The 21,370-nt window shown below is 45.8% G+C and overlaps 1 protein-coding gene across 2 annotated transcripts in view; it reads left to right on the forward strand.

Annotated features, from left to right (window-relative positions):
• Window positions 1-21,370, forward strand: part of LOC147888628 (uncharacterized) — a 117,458-nt gene that overhangs the window by 93,389 nt on the left and 2,699 nt on the right. For both annotated transcript variants that reach the window (XM_087392199.1, XM_087392200.1), the window contains one exon: window positions 20,415-20,620. In XM_087392199.1, coding sequence (XP_087248325.1) covers window positions 20,415-20,620 — 206 coding nt within the window. The remainder of the gene's footprint in view (window positions 1-20,414; window positions 20,621-21,370) is intronic.

The raw sequence follows: 21,370 nt of genomic DNA on the forward strand, positions 1-21,370 counted from the left end.
CAGGTATAAAGAAGAATTTGCTTTCGGTGTTCTCTCTCAATAGAGGAGGATTTCAATTTATATTTGATGATGCGAAGTGTGGAGTCAGACACAAAGAGAATGACTATGCTTTGATGTTGTCTGGCACTTTGTATCGGGGTCTTTTTCAGCTTGATATATATGAGAAAAGATCCGATCTTGCACTTTCAGCGAGCACTCTCACTGAAAAGATCCGATCTTGCACTTTCAGTGTGCACTCTTACTGCTGCGATGCAGAATGTGGAGTTATGCCAGGTATGGATACAGCTATGGCAGTTTAATGACAGTTCAAAAGCATGCTATGGTTGATGCATTGCCTCCTTTATGGTTGTTGAGACACTCGTGTCTTATGATATGACACTTAAGACACCTTTAGACACTCTTATTTTTTTCTCCCTTTTTGTGGGTGGGGTGTAACAACAAACATTGAGTTTGACTTAACCATGCTATCATTGATGGCGACTTTGGATCTAGCAATGGCAGTGACCTCACAGATTCGGATTAGGATGAATCTTGAGAGTCGAAAGTTTCCTATGATATGTATCGGGATGTAGATTTCATTCATGTCACATGTGATTGACAGATTGTTGTCATGATATTTATGTTTATTGATCTATGATGATTGGTATATAATCTATGTAGCCCTCTAGGCTCTTGTTAAGTTGTTTATCTGGAATTTTTAAAATCAAGATTTAATTGTCAATTTAAATCTTTAAAGTTGAGTCATGACTTGCAAGCTCTTGAGCTGTGAGTCTAAACTTTACCTTTGAAGTCCTGAGTACATTGTACAAGTGCTTTGTTTAAGTGTAACTTATTGTACTTTTAGAATCTAGCTGCTCGCTATGCTAGCAAGTTGTACACTTGTATTCTTATACATATATTAATTAAATATTTATTATTACAATGACGTGTCTTACGTTTGTTATTTTTAAGACACTTTAGACACTCGTGTCTGAAGCGTGTCTAATGTGTCGTGTCTTAACATGTCTGACAACCATGGCCTCCTTTGGAGTCACCTTCTTCTCATGCATGTGAGGGTTGCATCCTTGGCAAGATGCATAGATTTCCTTTTAAGAAGGATGGTGCTGTAAGAGCTACATGTAAATTACAGCTCATACACAGTGATGTCTGCGGTCCCATGAGGATACTTGCTTTTGGTGGTTATCTCTATTATGTTACATTCATAGATGACTTCACCAATTACACTTGGGTCTATGGTCTTAAGGAAAAATCAGAAGTGTTTCTGCATTTCAAACACTTTGTGGCTATGGTTGAGAATGAGACAAGACTCAAGGTGCAAACACTTTGCACAGATAGAGGGAGGGAGTACGTGTCATGAATTTGAGGCATTTTTGAAGGAGAAAGGCATCACGCATTAGCTTACAGTGAGGCTTACACCTCAGCAAAATGGCAAAGCTGAGGGCAAGAATCACACTTTTATGGAGATGGATAGATGCATGCTTACCAGTAAAAAGTTGCCTCATAGGTTTTGGCTTGAAGGCCTCAAGTGTGTAAACTATGTTTTGAATCAGGCTCCTACAAAGGCTTTGAAGACAATCACTCCCTATGAGGCATGGCATGGGAGAAAGCCATCAGTGGATCACTTCAGAGTTTTTGGTTGTGGGGTCATCTGTTGAGATAGTTTCATCATACACTTATCTTGGGGTTATCTTCTCCAGACCGAGCTTTACTATGAGTCCTGTGATGCAGGCACGCTTGAGTAGAGGGTATGCCTCACTGGCCAGGCCAGAGAGGCAGTGCTTCCGCTCACACTTTCAGGATCCATGCATCAAGGGGTTGCTTTTTGACTCCTTGACTCGCCCAGTGGGGATGTACGGCAGTCCTTGTTGGGAGCCAGACTTGTCGGATTCAGAGTGGGCCCGTGTGGAGCGGCTACAGGTTCTCATGCTATCGCTCACACTTTCAGGATCCAAGTACCAAGGGGTTTCTTTTTGACTCCTTGGCTCGTCCAGCGGGGATGTACGGCAGCCCTTGTTGGGAGCCAGACTTGTCGGATTCAGAGTGGGCCTGTGTGGAGCTCTACAGGTTCTCATGCTATCACGGATGATTCGTGGTAAGTCATCCGTTCCTCACCAGATCATTCAGGCTGAGTTTGGGTCACCCCCTTTGTAGCTAGATGCTGCATTTCAGGTCATCACATATCTGTATCGAGTTAGGGAATATGGGGATTATACCTCGGGGCGTAGCAGGCTACCATGGATAGCTCTATTCTCTTCTATGGCACTTGCAGCAGGAGGAGATCAGAGGTGCTGGTATGCACGTACAGAGAGATGGTTTGAGCGACTGGGGCTCCACATGGATAGACTACCTCCCTTCCAGTATAGCATGGATGCTCCGTTCTGTCCCCTCTTATCACACGAGGTCAACCAGGTTATCTGTGAGGATCTACTATAGCTACATACTTTTCGGACCTGGTTGGAACCGAATGAACTCCCAGTGAAGCTTAGCTTCTACAGAGATCACTTCTTACATATCACAGCGGAGGGTTTCATTGACCCACCAGGATACACACAAATTCACCTACCCCACTCGATGAGGATCTCTCTTGGGCAGTTCCGGGTCTCTTCACACAGACTTCGCATCGAGAGCGGCAGAGCAGAGCACCTACCCAGGGAGCGGCGCATATGCACACTATGTGACATATAGGAGGTTGAGACAGAGGAGCATATCATCTTCAGGTTTCCAGTGTACTATGAGATCCGAGGACGTTTTCACTGCCTCTTCAGAGATAGTTATGGGATTTTATCCCATTTCCTCTCCTACCCAGACCAGCGGTGTTTGGCAGGTTTCATTCATGAGGCACTTAGACACCGCGAGAGGATACTCCGAGCACGGAGACAGGAGCAGACTTCTTCCTTGGTTGATCCCTCTGAGAGCTCTATCACGGAGTTCTTTCAGCTAGATCACATGGACCCCAACGAGACGAGGCCTCGACATGACCGTGACCTAGAGCCTGTGACCCGATAGCCCAGACAGAGGGTCGACACACAGATCACACTTGGAGACATCCCCTCCTTGTTTAGAGTCGGAGCCCGACCGACGGGGGTCACAGTAGCCCTGGTTAGACGCAGAGCTACGACCAGGAGACGTGCCAGGACCGCACCTCTGAGTGGCCGACATCACTCTATTGCCGACTTCATGCCTCCACTGCCTCATCCATCCTGATATCTTGCTGTTGCTGGGGATGATGATGATATTGATGATGATGCTGAGATTGATATATATAGTCGACCATTGACATGACTATGTTGTACTTAGGACTTAGTACTGCCATTCTGCATTTTTGCATTTTTTGTATTTTGCATTTTGCATTGGTATGGACGCTCGTTTAGTAGCTCCACTACCACAGCTCGTTGTATCAAGATTTTCACAGTCTCATAGACCCATCGGTCTTCCGAAGAGTTTAATAAACTTTCTTTCTTTCTTTCTTTCTTTCTTGCTCTCTTTCTTCGTGCTCCCTCCATTTCTATCGGGTGTTTCTAAATGTGCCTGGTATAAAATGTAAGTGTATTAGGGCTTAGAGTAACCCCGGGGGTCTTCTCGATACTCTAGGATTTTACATGGCTATGGGGTAGGGTATGGGACCCCTATACCTAGTGCGAACTGTCGGGTATGTGCATAGTTGACAGGTGTACCCCCTTAGGTTCTAACAAGGAGCTTAAAAACGAAAAGTGATGAGCTGATTGTAGCAGAATGGAAACCAATGGCTGCAAGCAAAGCCTTTTGCAATCCTTAGTAATGATCTGCGTACGTGCGGCGACGGAGAATCATGCTCACTGATATCACTCCTACAAATGGCAATCAATCTTCTATGAAGACATTTGAGACCAAACATAGGCAAGCATGATAGGAATCAACAAGCTATAATCAAACACTGCAAAAGTTTGCAATAAGCTGTACATTATAAAACTATATTCTCAAATGCAGGAAATTGTCGGAAATAGTTGAAGGGAAACAAAAGAGACCTAGGAATAAGTTTCAAGTTATGATGAGAGAAGAGTCAACAGGCTCATACTCTCACATAATGAGTATTAAGATAACATTATCCATTTGGTTAGAAATATTGAAAGTTTTTTACGTGCTAGAGCATGGGAGGCCTTAAACCACATATGAGGATGCTAGCATGCAAAAAGCAGTGGTAATACAAAGGCAGCTAAGCAAGATTATGATGAGAGAGTGGTAGAATGTAAATGACCATGAAGTTAAGGACTTGCTCGATCGGCTGTTGAAGCATGTCAAGAAGATGCTAGATCAACGGTGGTAAATTATCTTCTCAACAATATATCTAACTCGTGGGACAGCTTTTTCACCATGCTTTTGTATAAAGAGAAGCCCCCCCACAGTCCCTTGGCTCCATGTTTACCTTGTGAGCAAGGAAACCAAAAGACAAATTAGGAAACTAAGTAATTGGGATGGTTCAGCCTTAATGGCTAGTAGCAAAAAGTAATATAAAAAATACTGGTTTATTCCTAAAGCTAAACAAAGTAATAATATTAAATGTCAATATGATTACTGTAAAGATTAAAGTGAACACAAGGATATCCCTCAACAAAATGTGATGGCTTAGAGAAAAATTAGGACAATTTTGAAATTGGCTAGGGGTATGTTTTAAAGACAGAAACGTGCAAAAATAATCTTGGGCTGAAGCTGTAAATACAGTTGTATATTCACTTAGTAGAGCACCAGCAAAGGTTGTCAGTGGAATGACATCTTAGGAGGCGTTCACTGGCAGAAAGCCAATTGTAAAGCATCGCAGCAGTTGCACTACTAATGCATATTGCGCATGGTCTAGATTAGAAGAGGAGAATGTTGGATTCAAAATCACCACAGAAGAGAAGAAAGCATATAGTTTGTATGATCTAGAAGCCTCATATATAGCAGAGGCGTTGTTTTATATGAACGTGATGACACTTAGACTGGGAAACAGCAGGAAGACAGCAGCCGTTTACTCTTGAAATTGAAGAGGAAGATGTATCATCCTGAGGTTCTGGTAGAACAGCCCGAACAGAATGACAAAGGCAAACAGGTTGACAAAGGTAAACATGTTGTTGAGAAGGGTAAGAAAAAGGTAGTTGAGAAGCAAGGTTCTCCTGATACTCAAGAGAAAAAGGTTGCCAGGAGGTACAGAGATCTGATAAAAGATTTAGATATACAGGACCCCTAACAGACACAATCAGAAGGACCTAGAAGGTAGGGTGAAAAAGGTGATAGAGAAGTATCCAAGCTTCTCTAATGCAGCATTTGTGGGAGGGATGCAGCATTTGTGTAAAAAATCTGATAGAGAAGTATCCAAGCTTCTCTAATGCAGCATTTGCGGGAGGGATGCAGCAGGAGCTTGTATTCTTTAAAGAAGCTGCCAAAATTTTGGAATGGAAAAAATAAGACAATACTTGGGAATTATGTGAGCTAGCACAAGTTAAATATGTGAGTTAGCACAAGGGAATTATGTGAGTTAGCACAAGAAAAATATGCCTAAATGTATTTGCAAAATCAAGAGAGATTCTGAGGGAAAAATTCAATAATATAAAGCAAGGCTTGTAGCAAAGGGTTATGCTGAGATTGAAAATGTTGATTGTCGTGAAACTTTTGTACCCATGGCTAAAGTCAGTAAAGTAGAACTGTATGTTCTATTTCTGCACGATAGAGCTGGCCTATCTTCCAAACAGATGTTAAATCTGCATTTTTAAAGGATTAGTTGGAAGAGGAGAGCAGTGAGAAGTTCTTTTCAAAAAGGGCAGGAACGACTTGTGTGCAGGTTGAAAAATGCTCTGTATGGCTTGAGAGGATGGTATGTAAGAATTGCCGCTCAATTTCTTCAAAGAGGATTTGGAAAGAGCTTTGCAGATCCAAAGCTTATTACTTGAGGAAAGGAGCAGATCTAATGCTTGTAACATTGTATGTGGATGATATATTCATCACTGGCAACAATGATGCAATAATTTAAGTAGTAAAAACCGGCCATTTGAGATGACAGTGAAACCAGCCTCAAGGCCAATAAGAGGGTGGTGTTAGACAACCAACCAGCAAATGCTTTCACATTAAAATATTCAGCAAATAACACAAATCGGGAGCTAGAGTGCTCCTGCTCATCAAGCATAAGGACACAGATTGTCCCCAAACCCTTGGCACCCCTTTCGGTATATCTTTATTAATTGGGTAGACCAGCAAATACGATACACAGTGAATTCAATGTCACTTGCATTCAATGCACTTCCCACTCTGAGTAGACCTCAGGATTCAAGCACACCCTAGTGGCAATAGGCATCCATCTTTGTTTAAACACCTGCATAAGACTTGGAGTTGTTGCTAGGAAGCTGCCTTGTACTCAGCTTCACATGAGGAAGTAGCCACTGTAGATTGCTTCTTGCTTAGCCAAGAAATGCAAGCATTGCCCAAAAAGAAACAATTACTACTAGTGGATTGCCTGGTATCATAGTCTCCAACCCAATCTAAATCACTGTAATCATGCATATGCAAGTCACCCCCCCTCAGAAACATCAAGCCAAAAGACTTTGTGCCTTGCAAATAATGGAAGATGTGTTTTACAGCCTGCCAATGTGTTGTCTTTGGGCTGTGCATATACCTGCTCACCTGAGATACTGCATACTGAATGTCGGGCCTAGTATTGCACAAATAAATTAGGCATCCAACAGCCTGCGTGTAAAGTGTGACATCCATTGATTGATCTGCACCGTACATAGTAAGCTTCAGCCTCGGCTCCATGGAAGTGGCTATAGGCTTGTAATCATGCATGTTGAACCTATCCAAGAGCTTTTGCACATACTTGGATTGAGACATAACGATGCCATGCTTGTCTTGTATAAACTGGATCCCCAAATAAAAATTTAACATGCCCAAATTTGTCATGTCAAATTCAGCTTTTAACTCAGCTTTGAAATCTGCAATTATATCCTCATTTGACCCTGTGAGCAGCATGTCATCTACATAAAGATGATGACCAAAATATCCCCCCCATATTTCTTGATGTAGAGGGTGCTTTCCGTGGGACTATTGTGTAATTCCTTACTTGCCAGGAATGCATCTATCTTGGCATACCATGCACGTGGAGCTTGTTTCAGCCCATATAAAGGTTTGTTAAGCTTGCAAACCTGAAGTGCATTGCCAGAAAGTTCAAATCCAGGAGGTTGCTTGACTTAAACCTCTTCTTGCAAGTGCCCATTAAGGAAAGCTGTTTTTATGTCCAATTGATGGACATTCCACACAAAGTTTGCAGCCATTGCAATAATTGACCGTATGGTGGTCATCCGGGATGTAGGAGTAAAGTCTCCTCATAATCTATGCCCTTCTTCTGTGCTTTGCCTTTGGCAACCAGCCGTGCCTTGTCCCTGTCAATAGACCCATTTGGCTTTCTCTTGACCTTGAAAACCCATTTGGTACCAATGGCATGCTTACCTAGTGGCAAATCCACAACATCCCAAGTCTGATTTTTTTCTATGGACTGCAACTCATTGTGCATGGCATCCATCCAATGCACATTATCCTTTGCTTCTTCAAAAGAGGCAGGCTCTTCTTTATCAAGAAGAGTCCCTGCATAAGCTATCGCAACTGAAAGAGCCCCCCTTGCGTGCCTTACTGCACTACGAGTTTTGCCAGGCAATGGGGCCTCAAGCCTACTCTCCCTGAGAGTCTGAAGCAACCAATTCGGGACTGTTTTGGCTGCATGTATCTCTTGAATCGCTTGCCTGACAACTTCATCCACACCTTGTGGAGGTACAAAATCAGCTGGTGGCTGAATTGGGACATGTGGATCAGGAGGAGGAGGTTGTAAATTCTGATTTTCAGCGAGAGAACCAAATGCTATATGAAGCATCCCCTCAAACTTATCATCTAGAGAAGCTGGAATCTGAAATTCAGCATGTGTATGTGCTGAATTTTCAGAGCATATAACATCTTTACTAACAAAAATCTTGTGTGTAGTAGGATTGTAGAGACGATAGCCTTTGCTTTGTGAACTATATCCCAAAAAAATGCATTTAAGTGCCTTATCTGACAACTCGTGTTGAAACTCCACAGGCACGTGGGCATATGCAACACAACCAAAAACTCTGAAATGGTCACTGAAGGCTTTCTCCCATGCCATGCCTCGTAGGCAGTGATTGTCTTCAAAGCCTTTGTGGGAGCCCGATTCAAAATATAGGTGGCACACATGAGGCCTTTAAGCCAAAACTTGTGAGGCAACTTCTTACTTGTAAGCATGCATCTATCCATCTCCATGGCAGTGCGATTCTTCCGCTCAGCTTTGCCATTTTGTTGAGGTGTAAGCCTCACTGTAAGCTGATGCGTGATACCTTTCTCCTTCAAAAATGCCTCAAATTCATGAGACATGTACTCTCCCTCTTGATCTGTGTTAAGTGTCTGCACTTTGAGTCCAGTCTCATTCTCAACCATAGCCACAAAGTGTTTGAAATGCATAAACACTTCTGATTTTGCCTTGAGACCATAGACCCAAGTGTAGTTGGTGAAGCCATCTATGAATGTAACGAAATAGATAGGATCCCCAAAAGCAGATGTCCTCATGGGACCACAGAGATCACTGTGAATAAGCTGTAATTTTCGTGTAGCTTTTACTGCACCATCCTTCTTGAAGGGAAGTTTATGCATCTTGCCAAGGATGCAACCTTCACATGCATGAGGAGGAGGCGACTCTATGGAGGTAATGCATCAACCATATCATGCCTGTGAAGTCTCATTAAGCTGCCATAACTCATGTGCCCATCCGTGGCATCCGTGGCATGCCATAACTCCACATTCTGCTTCACAACAGTCGTAGTGCTCACTGATAATGCTAGATCAGATCTTTTTTCATATAAATCAAGCTGAAAAAGACCCCGATACAAAGTGCCAGACAACATCAAAGCATAGTTATTTTCTTTGTCTCTGATTGCGCACTTATCATCAAAGAAAACGACCTGAAATCCTCCTCTATTTGGTGGGGACATTGAAAGCAAATTCTTATTTATGCCTGGCACATAGAGAACATCTGAATTTCTGAAATATGTGCCATCAGTGGATGTGAGAATAATGTCTCCCACTCCACACATTGAATAAAAAGAATTATTTGCGCAAGTCACCTTCTTTTTGGTAGGTAGTGGGTGCAGAGATGCAAAAAGACTCTTCTTGGAAGTGATGTGCTTTGAAGCACTGCTATCAAAATACCAAGTATTTAGTGTCTCATTGACACTGAGAGAGCATGCATCCTTTGAAGGATCATAGCTGCAAGTCAAAAAAGCGTTAAGGGTCATCATCATTAGTGGCTGTAGCATCTGAACTACCCACTGAAAAATCTAAAGTGCAAGACAGAAAGGCATAGTGTTCTTTCACAAAGTTGGCTGCAACATCTCCCCCATCATGAGAATGAGGTGCTGATGCATCTGACACAGCCATACCGGAATCCCTTTTCTTCTCTTTGGCTATGCGCTTCTTGCATTCTCCAATATAATGACCTGGCTTCTTACAGTAATGACAGATGCCCTTCTTCTTCTGCTTAACTGCATCACCCTTAGCCTGATAAGAGGGCTGTTCTGAATTAGCTTTATCCTGATGTGTGGGCTGATTGGCATGTGGCTTTTGATGCCCTTTACCCTTGGGCTCGAACTTGGAAAGCATGGCATGCTCGCCAGCCCGGGTTGCCATATTTCTACGAGTCTGCTCCTCCTGTAACAGAAGTCCTACCAACTCGTGAAAAGAGAGAGGATTGCTGCCCCCCCTCAATGACAAATTCAACGAGGTGTGGAAACTAAGATAGGACTAGGGAAGAGAATTCAAAGTGGTGGTGATCATGTCAGAATTCAGAATGACTTCATTAATATTCAGCAATTGTTCCCTCAAGTCCTGAAGCTTTGTGAGGTGAGAATTCATGAATCTTCCTCATCCATATGCGTATGGGAAAGCTCTTGCTTAAGAAAGGAAACTCTGGCATCATTTCTTGCTGCAAACATACTCTCTAGTATCTCCCAAGCTGCCATAGATGTCTTGCATGACCGAATGTGAGGTTTAATGAACCTCTTGACAGAGAGAGAAATCACTGAAATAGCTTGTGCATCTCTAGAGTCCCATCTTTTCTGCTCTGTTGTGAAAGCTCCTGGAGCCGCTGCTCCAACTACTTGTGTTGCATTTGCACCTCTACCCTTGCCTCTAGCTGTAGGAGTGACAGGTGTAGCTGCTGTATCTGGTCTTGCTTCATCTCCATTGACATAATCCCAAAGATGTCTACCAACCAAGATATTGCGAACCATGAAGCTCCACAAGGAGTAGTTGGTGTTATCCAATTTATCCTCTTGTGTGAACTCCGAACACCTCATTGGGGTTGTTCTGAGCCATTTTCACGAGATAATCTCAAAAAACACAGCAAACTGACCAAGTAAATTCCCTTTCTGGGATGTCAAATGCACAAGTAAAATCTGCAAAGAAAATCTGTCCACAGTGACAAATACTGTCATAGCCTATCAAAGGCTCAAAATGCACCTCAATGCTCTATTGAATGGCCAAAAATCTGCAAATAGAATTTGCAAAAAGTGGCAAGAGTCTGCAAATTGACTCGTACCGAGTCCGGAACTGCTTGCAAACTTGCAAAATGCTCTTTTACCTGCAAAATTGCAACTCAAATGCAACAGCCCCAATTTCTTGCGGGAAATTGCATACAGAAGAGGGCCATGAAAAGCCCCAAATTTTACTGCCAGATTGCAGTGCAATTGCAAAAGCCCCAAAATTCTCTAAAACTTGTAGATCTACTGCAATGTCTGCTAAAGCTTCAAATGTGCTCCCAAAAGCTAAGCCAAACAATGTGCTGAACTTTCAAATGAACCTTGCCTGCAAATGACGGACAGCGGACACCTTCAGCTTGCAAAAAATTGCAAGTACGGAACTGTACGGAATCCTGTACGGACGGTTAGGAAATCTGTGCAAACGAACTGTACGGACATTACGGAAATCTGTACGGATAGTACGGAAATCTGTACCGACAGTCGTACGGTCATACAGAATTGACACGTATGTACGGAAATCTGTATAGTCAGACAGACTGTACGGACAGAATGCACAGGTGTACGGGCGGGAGCAAGCAGCTGGTACGGAATCCGTACAATTGTACGGGACTGTACGAACGATAGGTTTCGATGGAGCTGTACGGACGAACGGGAGCTGGAGCTGGAAGAGAAGAGCAAGGAGTAGGGAGCAGGTCAGGGAAGGAAGTGCTCTGATACCAAATGTGAGAAAAAGCAAGAGAGCAAGGGTGAGCAAGATGGAGAGTGAGCTGAACGTAGTTCACTCCCAAAGTGTACTTAACTGAAGTGACTGAAGTGTAGTACAAAGAAAGAGATAAGGGTTTTGTCTAAGTGACAAAATCCTATCTAATCACTAACCGTAGTTAGAGATTAGACTGTGGTCAGGGGGAAAAACCTCTAAGAGGGAAAAGTGCCCCTAACTCACTTATTACATTACATTGGTCACTGCCTAGAATATAATAATAATTCTAATAGGATTCATCATCAAACCCCAGTCCCTAGAGGACAGAGGAGTCTTACATGCTTTTTCTGGGGGTGAAATCTTTGATTGATTATATTATATGAGTAGCAACCTCAAAATAAGGTGCTATGATGTAAAATATATGTCAAGGATTCGAGCTGCTGCTCCTCCTCGCTCCCTTGCTGCCCCCTCTCCTTCAGCCCCTTCCTCGGCCTCAGCTGCTCCCCCTCCCCCGCGCTCAGCCTCCCCCTTCCTCCCCCTTCTCTCCCTCTCAGCCCGCCCCCTCACCTCTCAGCCTGCTGCCTCCTCCCCTCCTCTCCCTCTCAACCCGCCCCCTCCCCTCTCAGTCCGCTCCTCCCTGCCTTGCTCCCCCGCTACCTCTACTCTGCTCCCTTGCTCCCTCTTTCCTACTCCCCTGCTCCTTCTACCCTGCTCCCCTCACCCCCGCCTCTACCCTTGCCCCCGCCTCTACCTCTCCCCTGCTCCCTCTACCCCGCTCCCCTCTCCCTTGCCTCTACCCTTCCCCCCGCCTCTTCCCTCCCCCTACCCTTCTTTCGCCTCTACCCCTTCCCCCCGCCTCTACCCTCCCCCTACCCTTCTTCCGCCTCTACCCCTTTCCCCCGCCTCTACCCTTCCCCTGCCTCTACCCTTCCCCTCTACCCGCTCCCTACCTCCGCCTCTACTTCCCTCTCTACCTCCTTCTACCCTCTCCCGCTCAGCTGCCCCCTCCCCTTTGAGTCTGCTTCCCCTTCCTCGCTTCCCCGTTGACTCTACCCTGCTCCCTCCCCCCGCTTCTGCCTCAGCCCTCCTTCTACCCCGCTCCCTACCCTCGGCATTTTTTTTCCTTCTTCCTGTCTCCCGCAGCGTTTTTTGGAGCGGAAGGAGCCCCAAAAATGTTCGAGTCGGCCTCCTCACCTGGATTGGCGATGGATATTCCGTCAGCCAATCCTACTCCACCTCCACCGGCCGCGAAAACTATTCCTTTTTCTAAAGACGAGTTGCAGCAGCTCAAGAAGGACGTAGAGATTGAATGCTCTACCACATTGCTCGCACGCATCTTCTGGTCTCACCCTTCCAGATCCCAAGCCAGAGACTGGATGCTTGCGGATCTTCCCCCAGACCTCACTCCACGATTGTTAGATGTTCGTCTTCTGGGACGAGGTTTTTTCCAGGTTGTTTTTGACACTCCAGAGGCTGCGAGCACTGTGCTCAAAGTTGAGTTTTTACACCTGGGACACAGGAAGATATTCTTTGATGCCTTTGATATTGGTTTTGACCCAGTGGAGGCAGATAAGAAAACCTTTTCACTCTTCATCGGATTTCCCAGGCTTCCCCATGTTTACCATCGACTTCTTTCTGTTATTGGGGAGCATTTCGGCGCGGTTATTGAGATCCCACCCCTCCCTGGGTTGCCATTGGTTGTAGCAGAGGCAACCAAGGCTGATGGGGTACCTAGAGTTAGGGTCCTCTGTAAGGATCCTAACCTCATGATGGACCATGTTATGATCCAGTGCCTGGATGGTTCCTTTTTTTGCCAGAGAGTAGAGATTACAGGCAGGCAGGACCGGTGTAGGATATGCAGGACCATTGGACACTTTGCTAGGGATTGCCCCAGGAAGAAGAAAAGACCCAAGAAGCCCTCTGGTACAGCTACCGGCCCACGGCCTCGACAGGGGGTGGTACAGGTCCACCACTTGCTCCTCGACCTCGATAGGGGGGTGGTATAGGTCCAGCACTTGCTCCTCGACCTCCGCATGGCAGTCCTCCTCAGGATAATGGTGGTACAGGTCCAGCACCTGCTCCTCGGCCTCGACAGGGGGGTGGTACAGGTCCAGCACCTGCTCCTCGACCTCCACATGGTGGTCCTCCTCAGGATGGTGGTATAGCTCCTACTTGCTAGAGTGCTCTTCCATTGAGGGCTCCTTTGATACCGCCACCTTCTACCTCAAGTGCTTCACGACGTTCTACCTCAGGAGCACCCGATGCATACCAGTGGGTTCCGGTTCGTGTGCAGATCCTTCCTTTAGTTCACAAGGATACACGAGTGGACTCTGCTTCACCTCGGGCTGTCCCTCTAGTCTCACCTCGCACAATCCAAGACGCTTCAGCTTCGACCTCCTCCCTGGTTGCAGCTTCTCCCCTAGAACCAGCGGTGCCAAACCCTCTCCTTGAGGCAATAGAGGTCTCCGAGGCTGGGCAAACATAGGATCGAGAGCAGTCCTCACTTCCTCCCTTGAATAGGGGGAAGGGATGGTTTACACTAGTGGACTCTGCTTCACCTCGGGCTGTCCCTCCAGTCTCACCTCGCACAATCTGAGATGCTTCAGCTTCGACCTCCTCCCTGGTTGCAGCTTCTCCCCTAGAACCAGTGGTGCCAGACCCTCTCCTTGAGGCAATAAAGGTCTCTGAGGCTAGTCCTCACTTCCTCCCTTGGATAGGGGGAAGGGATGGTTTACACTATTGATCCTCTTCCCTCAAATGGGATCCTTTGCACTGCGGTGTCTGGCTTGATTCACAGGAACTCATTTTCAGCCCTGGTGGATGCTTTATATTTCCCATAGGAGTTTGTGTCCTCTACTTTTGGTGAGCCAGTGATTGGGTTTCCTACCGATGGGGCTTCTTCTTCAGGTGGCAATGTTCTTTCCCCTGTTGATTTTCCGCCACTGGGTTCCAGTCCTCGCTCCATGAGCACGAGGTCTTCCCGTGTTGATTTTCCACCACTTGGTTCCATTCCTCGCTCTAGGTCGGGTAAGGTGTTCCACTCTACATCCTCCCGTCGATGAGGATTATTAGTTGGAACATATAGGGACTAGGTGGCGTCCCACATCAATGCCATAGACAGCTGATCCGGGATTAACTTCATCCAGGTGTTACTGGGGGTTCCATTGATATCTTATTTATTCAGGAGCACAAACTGGATTCTAGAGATTGTGCCAAGTCAGGCAAGTTGCTTTCTGGCCACACTTTTTGGTTGCTTGCCTTGGGCACCAGGGGGGGCACTTCTATTTTAGTTTCACAGTCGGTTCTCCCCTTAGTTGTTGGACACGGAGTCATTATTCCCTCTAGGGCTCAGTGGATTATTCTCTTGATTGGAGGGCATAAGGTTGGTTTCCTTAACTTGTATGCCTCCAACATTAGAGGGGAACGTGTATGCTCTACTGGGCCCCCACTGCGGATTCATGTGTGATTGGAGGTGACTTTAACATGGTTGAGTTACCGTCAGACAAAAAAGGGGATAGAGAAGGACTTCACTATTTGGAGAGAGCAGCTTGGGATGCCTTCGTTTTTCACTACTGTGGCAGAGATACTTGGTTGGACAATGCCTTTCTTATTCAGCCACAGTCCCTCCTGTTCTCTTGGTCGAACAGGAGGCAGCATGCCTATTCATGCACGCATTGACAGATTCTATGTAGATGATTGGGCACTAGATAGAGGTGGATCAGTATGCATTGCTGCTGGGGTTTCCACTTTAGATCACTTTCCTGTTGTGCTGGCTATCTCAGAGCCTCACTTGAGAGACTGGTCTGCCAGCATCAGGATTCCGGATGCCTTGTACATAGAGGACGACCTTACAGAGGCAGCCCTGTAGATATGGGTTTCTCATGTCCAGGGTGGGCAGCCATTTCCATCACATGTAGCTGCTGCCCTTTCTGGTATTAGCAACTTCTACCTCTCAGTTGCTTATACCAGGAGACGAGATATTCTTAGACGTGAGATTGGTGTTCGCTAGCAGTTGGTAGCTTTGCAGAGGGAAGAGTAGAAACGGCCTTTAGATGCTTAGATTCAGGAGCGCCTTGTTGCAGCAAGGGCTCATCAGCAGATATTGCTTGATCAGAGAGCAAAGTATGCCTTTCATGCACGGGAGTCGTTCTGGATTCAGATGGGTGGTAGAGTCAATAAACACTTTTTCTCTACTCTTGGCCCTAGACATAGTAGAGAGTGTATCCGAGCTTATTGACTCACATGGGGTTTTGCAGACAGATCTAGATGATGTCATGCGCATAGCTTCAGATTTTTATGCCGCCCTTCTTACTGCTGATCCTGAGACATGGGATAGAGAGGATGCTAGACAGGTTATTTGGCAGAGCATCCCTTTGTTGGTGAAACCGGATATGCATGTTTTGCTTGATGCACCTTTCACCAACACAGAGTTCAAGACTACACTTTCAGCCCTTCACAAGGGCAAGTGCCCAGGTTCGGGGATGGCCTTACCCCTTCTTTTTTCATTGCATTTTGGGATATGATTGAAGGCTACATTACTTCAGTCCTGCAGGGCATTTGGGACTCTGGCGAGATGCCCAGGTCGCTCACAGAGGGTCTCATCCACCTTATCCCGAAAGGAGGTTGCAGAAATCTAGTGTCCCAGTGGAGGCCTATCACACTTTTGGGGACTTGTTACAAGATTCTGGCCAAGGCAATCAGCCTCCGATTGCAGTCCCTTCTCCTAGATCTTATTCGTGACACTGAGACGGGATTTGTGCATGGGAGAAGCATTTTTTATAATATTTTCTCTCTGGGAAGCTTCAGAGTGGGCCATGCAGAGCGGCCTGAATCTAGCCATTCTACTTTTGGATTTTGAGAAAGCTTATGACAAAGTAGATTGGGGTTTTTCGGAGGGCACCCTTCTACGTTTTGGCTTTACTGATGCTTGGATCATAGGTGTTTCCTCTTTGTACAGATCAGCCCAAAGCCAGGTACTTATTGCTGGGGTAAGGGGTGAGAGATTTCAGATTTCCCGATCAGTCCGTCAGGGATGCCCCCTTGCTTCTTTTCTTTTTTTGTTCGTGGCCGAAGCTATGAGTATCTATGTTAGATCTCAAGCTGACATCTTTGGGCTGAGACTTTCCATCAGAAGGGAAGAGGAGCTACTTCACAGTGAGTTGGCAGATGACACAGCAGTTTACTTGGGTGCCACTCCACAGACGCTCACTTCTTTTAGGACAGCATTGGATTTATTTTACTTGGCGGCAGGGGCGCAAATAAATTGACATAAATCCAATGGCTTTTGGATCAATGATGAGGACACTCCAGTTTGGGGGCTTGACATAGGATTCACTCGGGTTCAAAGGGGTGTGCCTGTCAGGTATTTGGGTTGCCAGGTCAGCTTGAATATTTCTTCCACGCAGTAGTTTGCTCCCGTGTTGGAGAGCATCATGAGGAAGCTTCTTTTTTGGAGCTCAGTCAAGCTGGATCTTGCCTCGAGAGTTGTGGTGGTCAACCAGGTCCTCTTGACCACGGCTTGGTTTGTTTGTTCATGCTGGTGCCATTCTAGGGATTGCATCACTCAGCTCAGGAGACCGGTCAGAAATTTTCTTTGGAGTGGGCTTAATGGCACATTAGATGCCTTAGCTAGGGTGGCTTGGGAGACCCTCATCCTCCCTACACAGGAAGGGGGTCTCAATATTATTGATCCAGATGTACAGTGTTTGTAGAGCTTTACTCTGCAAGATGGTGGTGCGGGGACTTATGCTAGGGCAGGAACCATGGAAGGCCTTTCTTATGAGTAGCATACAGATGTGCACACCTTCTTCAGCAGGAGACTGGATGAGAAGTATAAGGTGGATCTTCACCATAGCACACTTCAGATCACCTTCGTCTCCTCTCATGGTTGCCATTCTGAAAGCATGGGCCCATTTCAGGAGCACTCTTCGGAGGATTCCTCCTTCCTCTAGTGAAGAGAGATTGATAGGCAACCGATCATGTGGAATGACAGTATTTTGGATGATCATGGCAGACCACCACTTGGTGCCTCACTTTACATGCAGTGGTCCAGGTGGGAGAGGGGATCCGCATCATCTTTGGGATCTTGGAAAGCTTTCCACAAGCTTCCAGAGGAGATCAAATCTCAATTGACAGGACATCTCAGAGGGAGTGCAGGGAGGATCTTGCAAATTGAGGCAGCCCTTCCAGCAGATTGGGTAGACACAGATGATATGCCACTCACTTGCTCCACTTGGGCAGGTACTTTTACGAGAGGCAGTGTTCCGCTTCAGGTTTTGGCCTTTCGAGATGCACATGAGGATGCTTTAGTTTTCAGTGTGCAGGATGGTGGCAGATTGCTCAGGTCCACAGAGGACATCTTGCTTGAGTCTGCTTTTCAGCCTATCAGGTTTGTAGGTCTTTTGGTGCAGGGATAAGATTCAGAGTGGTTCCTTGACCCAGATCCCAGGCTACTCTCCACCGGATCTTGGAGGCTTTGGCTCTGCGGGGGAGTTCCCATTAGGTGTTTGCAGTGGGACCCTGGAGAGTGGGAGTGGATTGACGCAAGACATTGAGAGAAGAGCATCCCCTTCTTTTGTTACACGGTCAATAATGCCAGGAGATTTCAGCTCAGTAGTAGAGGTTGGAGACCTTCCAGAGTTCCTCATTAGGAGACATTTGATATCACTGCGGATCTGCAGAGGTGCTTTTGGAGGAGACTCTGGAAATCCCACAGAAATAGAAAGATCACTCTCTTCTTTTGGCTTTCTATCCATGGTGGGATTGCAGTGAACCTTTGGAGATCCAGGTTCGGAGCCGACCCTACTTGCCCTTGTTGCCTCTTTGCTTCGGAGACTATTCAGCATTGCTTATGGGATTGCAGACAAGTAAGGATGATTTGGATGGGGGTAGCCAGGATTTTCAATAACTCTGCCCACTCCCCATTCTTTATGACATGGGGCTCAGTGGCTTGGCTTTCTCTTACAGGGCCTCATGTATTCTATGAGAGACTTGACTCCTCTCGGGCCATTTCGATTCGACGTCATCAAATTGAGTCATGTTCATTGGATGTGGTACCACACCTTCCTTTTGTAGTTGTACATGCCTCTGTGGATACCTCTTGGGAGATTCTAGCGAGCATAGCATCTTGGCATATCTGGAGAGCCAGATGCACAGAGGCTTTGGAGTGTACTCAGGTTCATCCCTCGCAAACATTGGCTAGTATCTGGACAGACACCATACATACCTTGATGGCCGTATGGACGAGTATGCAGGGAGACTCCCGTGCAGTCTCAGCTAGGAGGGCTTCTTTTTGCAGGGAATAGAAGGATTCTCCTTTCTTCTTTGAGATTCCTACAGGGTTGAGGTGGCACTTTCAGCCTCAGCCTTGGTTGTTTTCCACCTCACTTTGAGGGGGTTTTATTTATCCTCATGATTTCATGATGTATTCCGCTTTGAGCTTGCTCTCGCGGGTTTTTTCTCTTACTTGAAAAAAAAAAAATAAAGTGCTACAATTACATGAACTGAAAATTTCAGTATATGCTAAAAAGATCTCATGATCTATGCAATAGGTCTGCAAGCAATCAAAGAAAGATTGCTGCAAAGAATGCTTAAAAAAGCCAAATAGAGAGAAAGCAGGATCACCGAAGACTTTACAATTCCTAAGGAGGAGTCTCACACGCACTAAGGATCGCCATTGGGTAGATGTGGGTTTCATCCCATCAGTTGAGGATTGAGACAGGGAAAGCAACACGTATACCCAGAGAGCAGCAGATCTGCATGCTATGTACACTAGGAGAGATTGAAACAAAGGAGCACTTTCTCTGTGCCTGTCCAGCCTACTGCGAGATCCGAGGGCTATACCACTGTCTCTATCACGATGGGAGTGAGTTCGGCCAATTGTTGCGACTGATCCACTCCCATGACCAGGTTTGTATTGGGCTTTATCTGCTTGAGATGCGCCCACACAAGGAGACCTTGCTATGATAGATCAAGGAGCAACTGGAGGGGACCAGACCACAGGATATAGAGGTTGACCAGACATGGCGGGATGTCACTGATTTCTATGCATTTGAGTCAGCTCCAAGACACCATGAGGTGGAGGAGGAGCTAGCTGCTATGTGGGCAGTATGGATTGTTGAGAGAGGATTGTAGAGGCTACCCGTGACACAGAGAATGACCAGAGCACACTCGATTGAGGCTCGACCTATTATAGCTTTCCTCAAAGGAGACCACCCGAGACGAGGGGTCACTCTAAACATAGCTCACCGGGTTCAAAGATCAAGGAGACCACATGCCCCTCCGCCACCATAGCGTGGGACGGCTAGACAGATGCAGATCCGAGACATTTTTGCCACTCATAGACGAGCCGCCACAGTGCCGGGTTTCGGTTTTGAGTTCCACTCCCAGTTCCAACTCTCTTCCTACTTCAAATAGTACATGATATGACATGACATGATATGATATGGTACGACACGTTTTGTATGTGATTTTGCTTGAGCTATTGAGCTCTTTATTTCAGCATAGTACTCAGCAAGGGCCTTAGAACGCCCTTTGCTCCAGCCCTTTGTGGCTTGTATGAGTTTTTTTCCCTGTTGGTGTTATCGGCACTTTGTCCAGTAGGCCCGCGAGGCCTTCCATGGACGTTAATATATCTTTCTTTCTTTCTTTCTCTCTCTCTAAATGTGACAGGGCTGTCCTCTGGCTCTGTTTCTTTTCCTTTTCGCGGCAGAGGCTTTGGGATACTTTTTGTATGCCACGCCCAATCGAGGGGCCTCACAGGGATGCGCTTACCATTGATATGCCAAGAAGATGAGCTTGGTAAAACAACGACCTTGAAATGATAAGGTCAGGTGTGCAACATGCACACTGAAGAAAGATGCATGAAGCAATGACTTAAGGCTTAAATTGATGATGCCACAATGAAGAATCACCATTTCGTACAAAGTCCTTGATCTATAGGTAGTTTTTTGATGTGTGGAGTCCTGCCAAGGCAATTCTTCTAGCGTATAGCAATGGAAAACGAAATCAGTCCTACTGCACTAGGTGATTAGTTCTTTTTACATAGGTTTAGTTTGGGTTGGTGGTCGAATGTAGTTTTTGCTGCTCATGCTCATAAATACAGTCTTTTCACATGATAGTTGAAAGCATTTTAATTGTTGATCTAACCTTTTTACCCATCTGTGGTGCAGAGCCAAGCAACATCCTAAAAACTCATGCAAATCATTGCCTTGTATGCTTATACAAGAAAGTGGGCACCTTTCACAGAATAGCGGAAATGTTAGTCACCCTCCTGATGTAACACAACAATCATCCTGGGAGAACAATGGTGAAGGTTTGCACTGCCATTCCTGTAATCATGACGGTGTGTTGAAAATGGATCCAGCAATCAATCCAGGTATTCAAAGAGCTTTTGGACTGAATTTCTTTCCTCTTGGTTGGATGCTAGGGGGTTAAAAATGTTCTCTCTTTGCATACATGCTCTTATTAGAAGTGTTATGATATATACACGTATGATTTTGATAACAGTCTCAAGACTTACCACATGTTAGTATGGATCACAAAATTGTACGTTGTAGATGGATTCTCAAACAAGACAAATACCAACAACATTGAGGGTATAGCCCTATCAATATAACTGCATCCTCATGAGAGAAACTAGCAAACCAAGAGGAGTGAGAAGCGTGCATAACTTATCTCGCCTCCCAATTAGGGGTTGTATTGTGGTGGAAATTTAACTTGATGTATCGGTATTGCTATGATCATGGTTTTTCTCATGCTCATCATGGGTGTTGATGCTTGTTTAGAGACTCCACACCTCATCTCATTGTATTAGGTCTTGTTTAGTCTCATAGGCCCTTTGGTCTTCCAAAGAATTTTTCCTCCATGGGCACTGGCAGCAGAGGGTGACCAGAGGTGTTGATATGCACGTACATGAAGATGTTTGAGAGTCTGGGGCTCCACATAGATAGGCTACCTCCCTTCCAATATAGCGTGGAGGCTCCCTCTATCCCGCTCACATATCATGAGGTGAACCAGGTCATCCGAGAGGATCTCTTACAGGAAGACTTGGTTGGCACATCTTGAACTCCCAGTGAAGCTCAACTTCTACAGGGACCACTGCCTACGGATTTCAGCGGAGGGCTTC

Source organism: Dipteris shenzhenensis, chromosome 21 (assembly GCF_047967505.1).
Source record: "Dipteris shenzhenensis isolate YYH24624 ecotype China chromosome 21, Dip_SZ_1.0, whole genome shotgun sequence".
Classification (NCBI taxonomy): Eukaryota; Viridiplantae; Streptophyta; class Polypodiopsida; order Gleicheniales; family Dipteridaceae; genus Dipteris; species Dipteris shenzhenensis.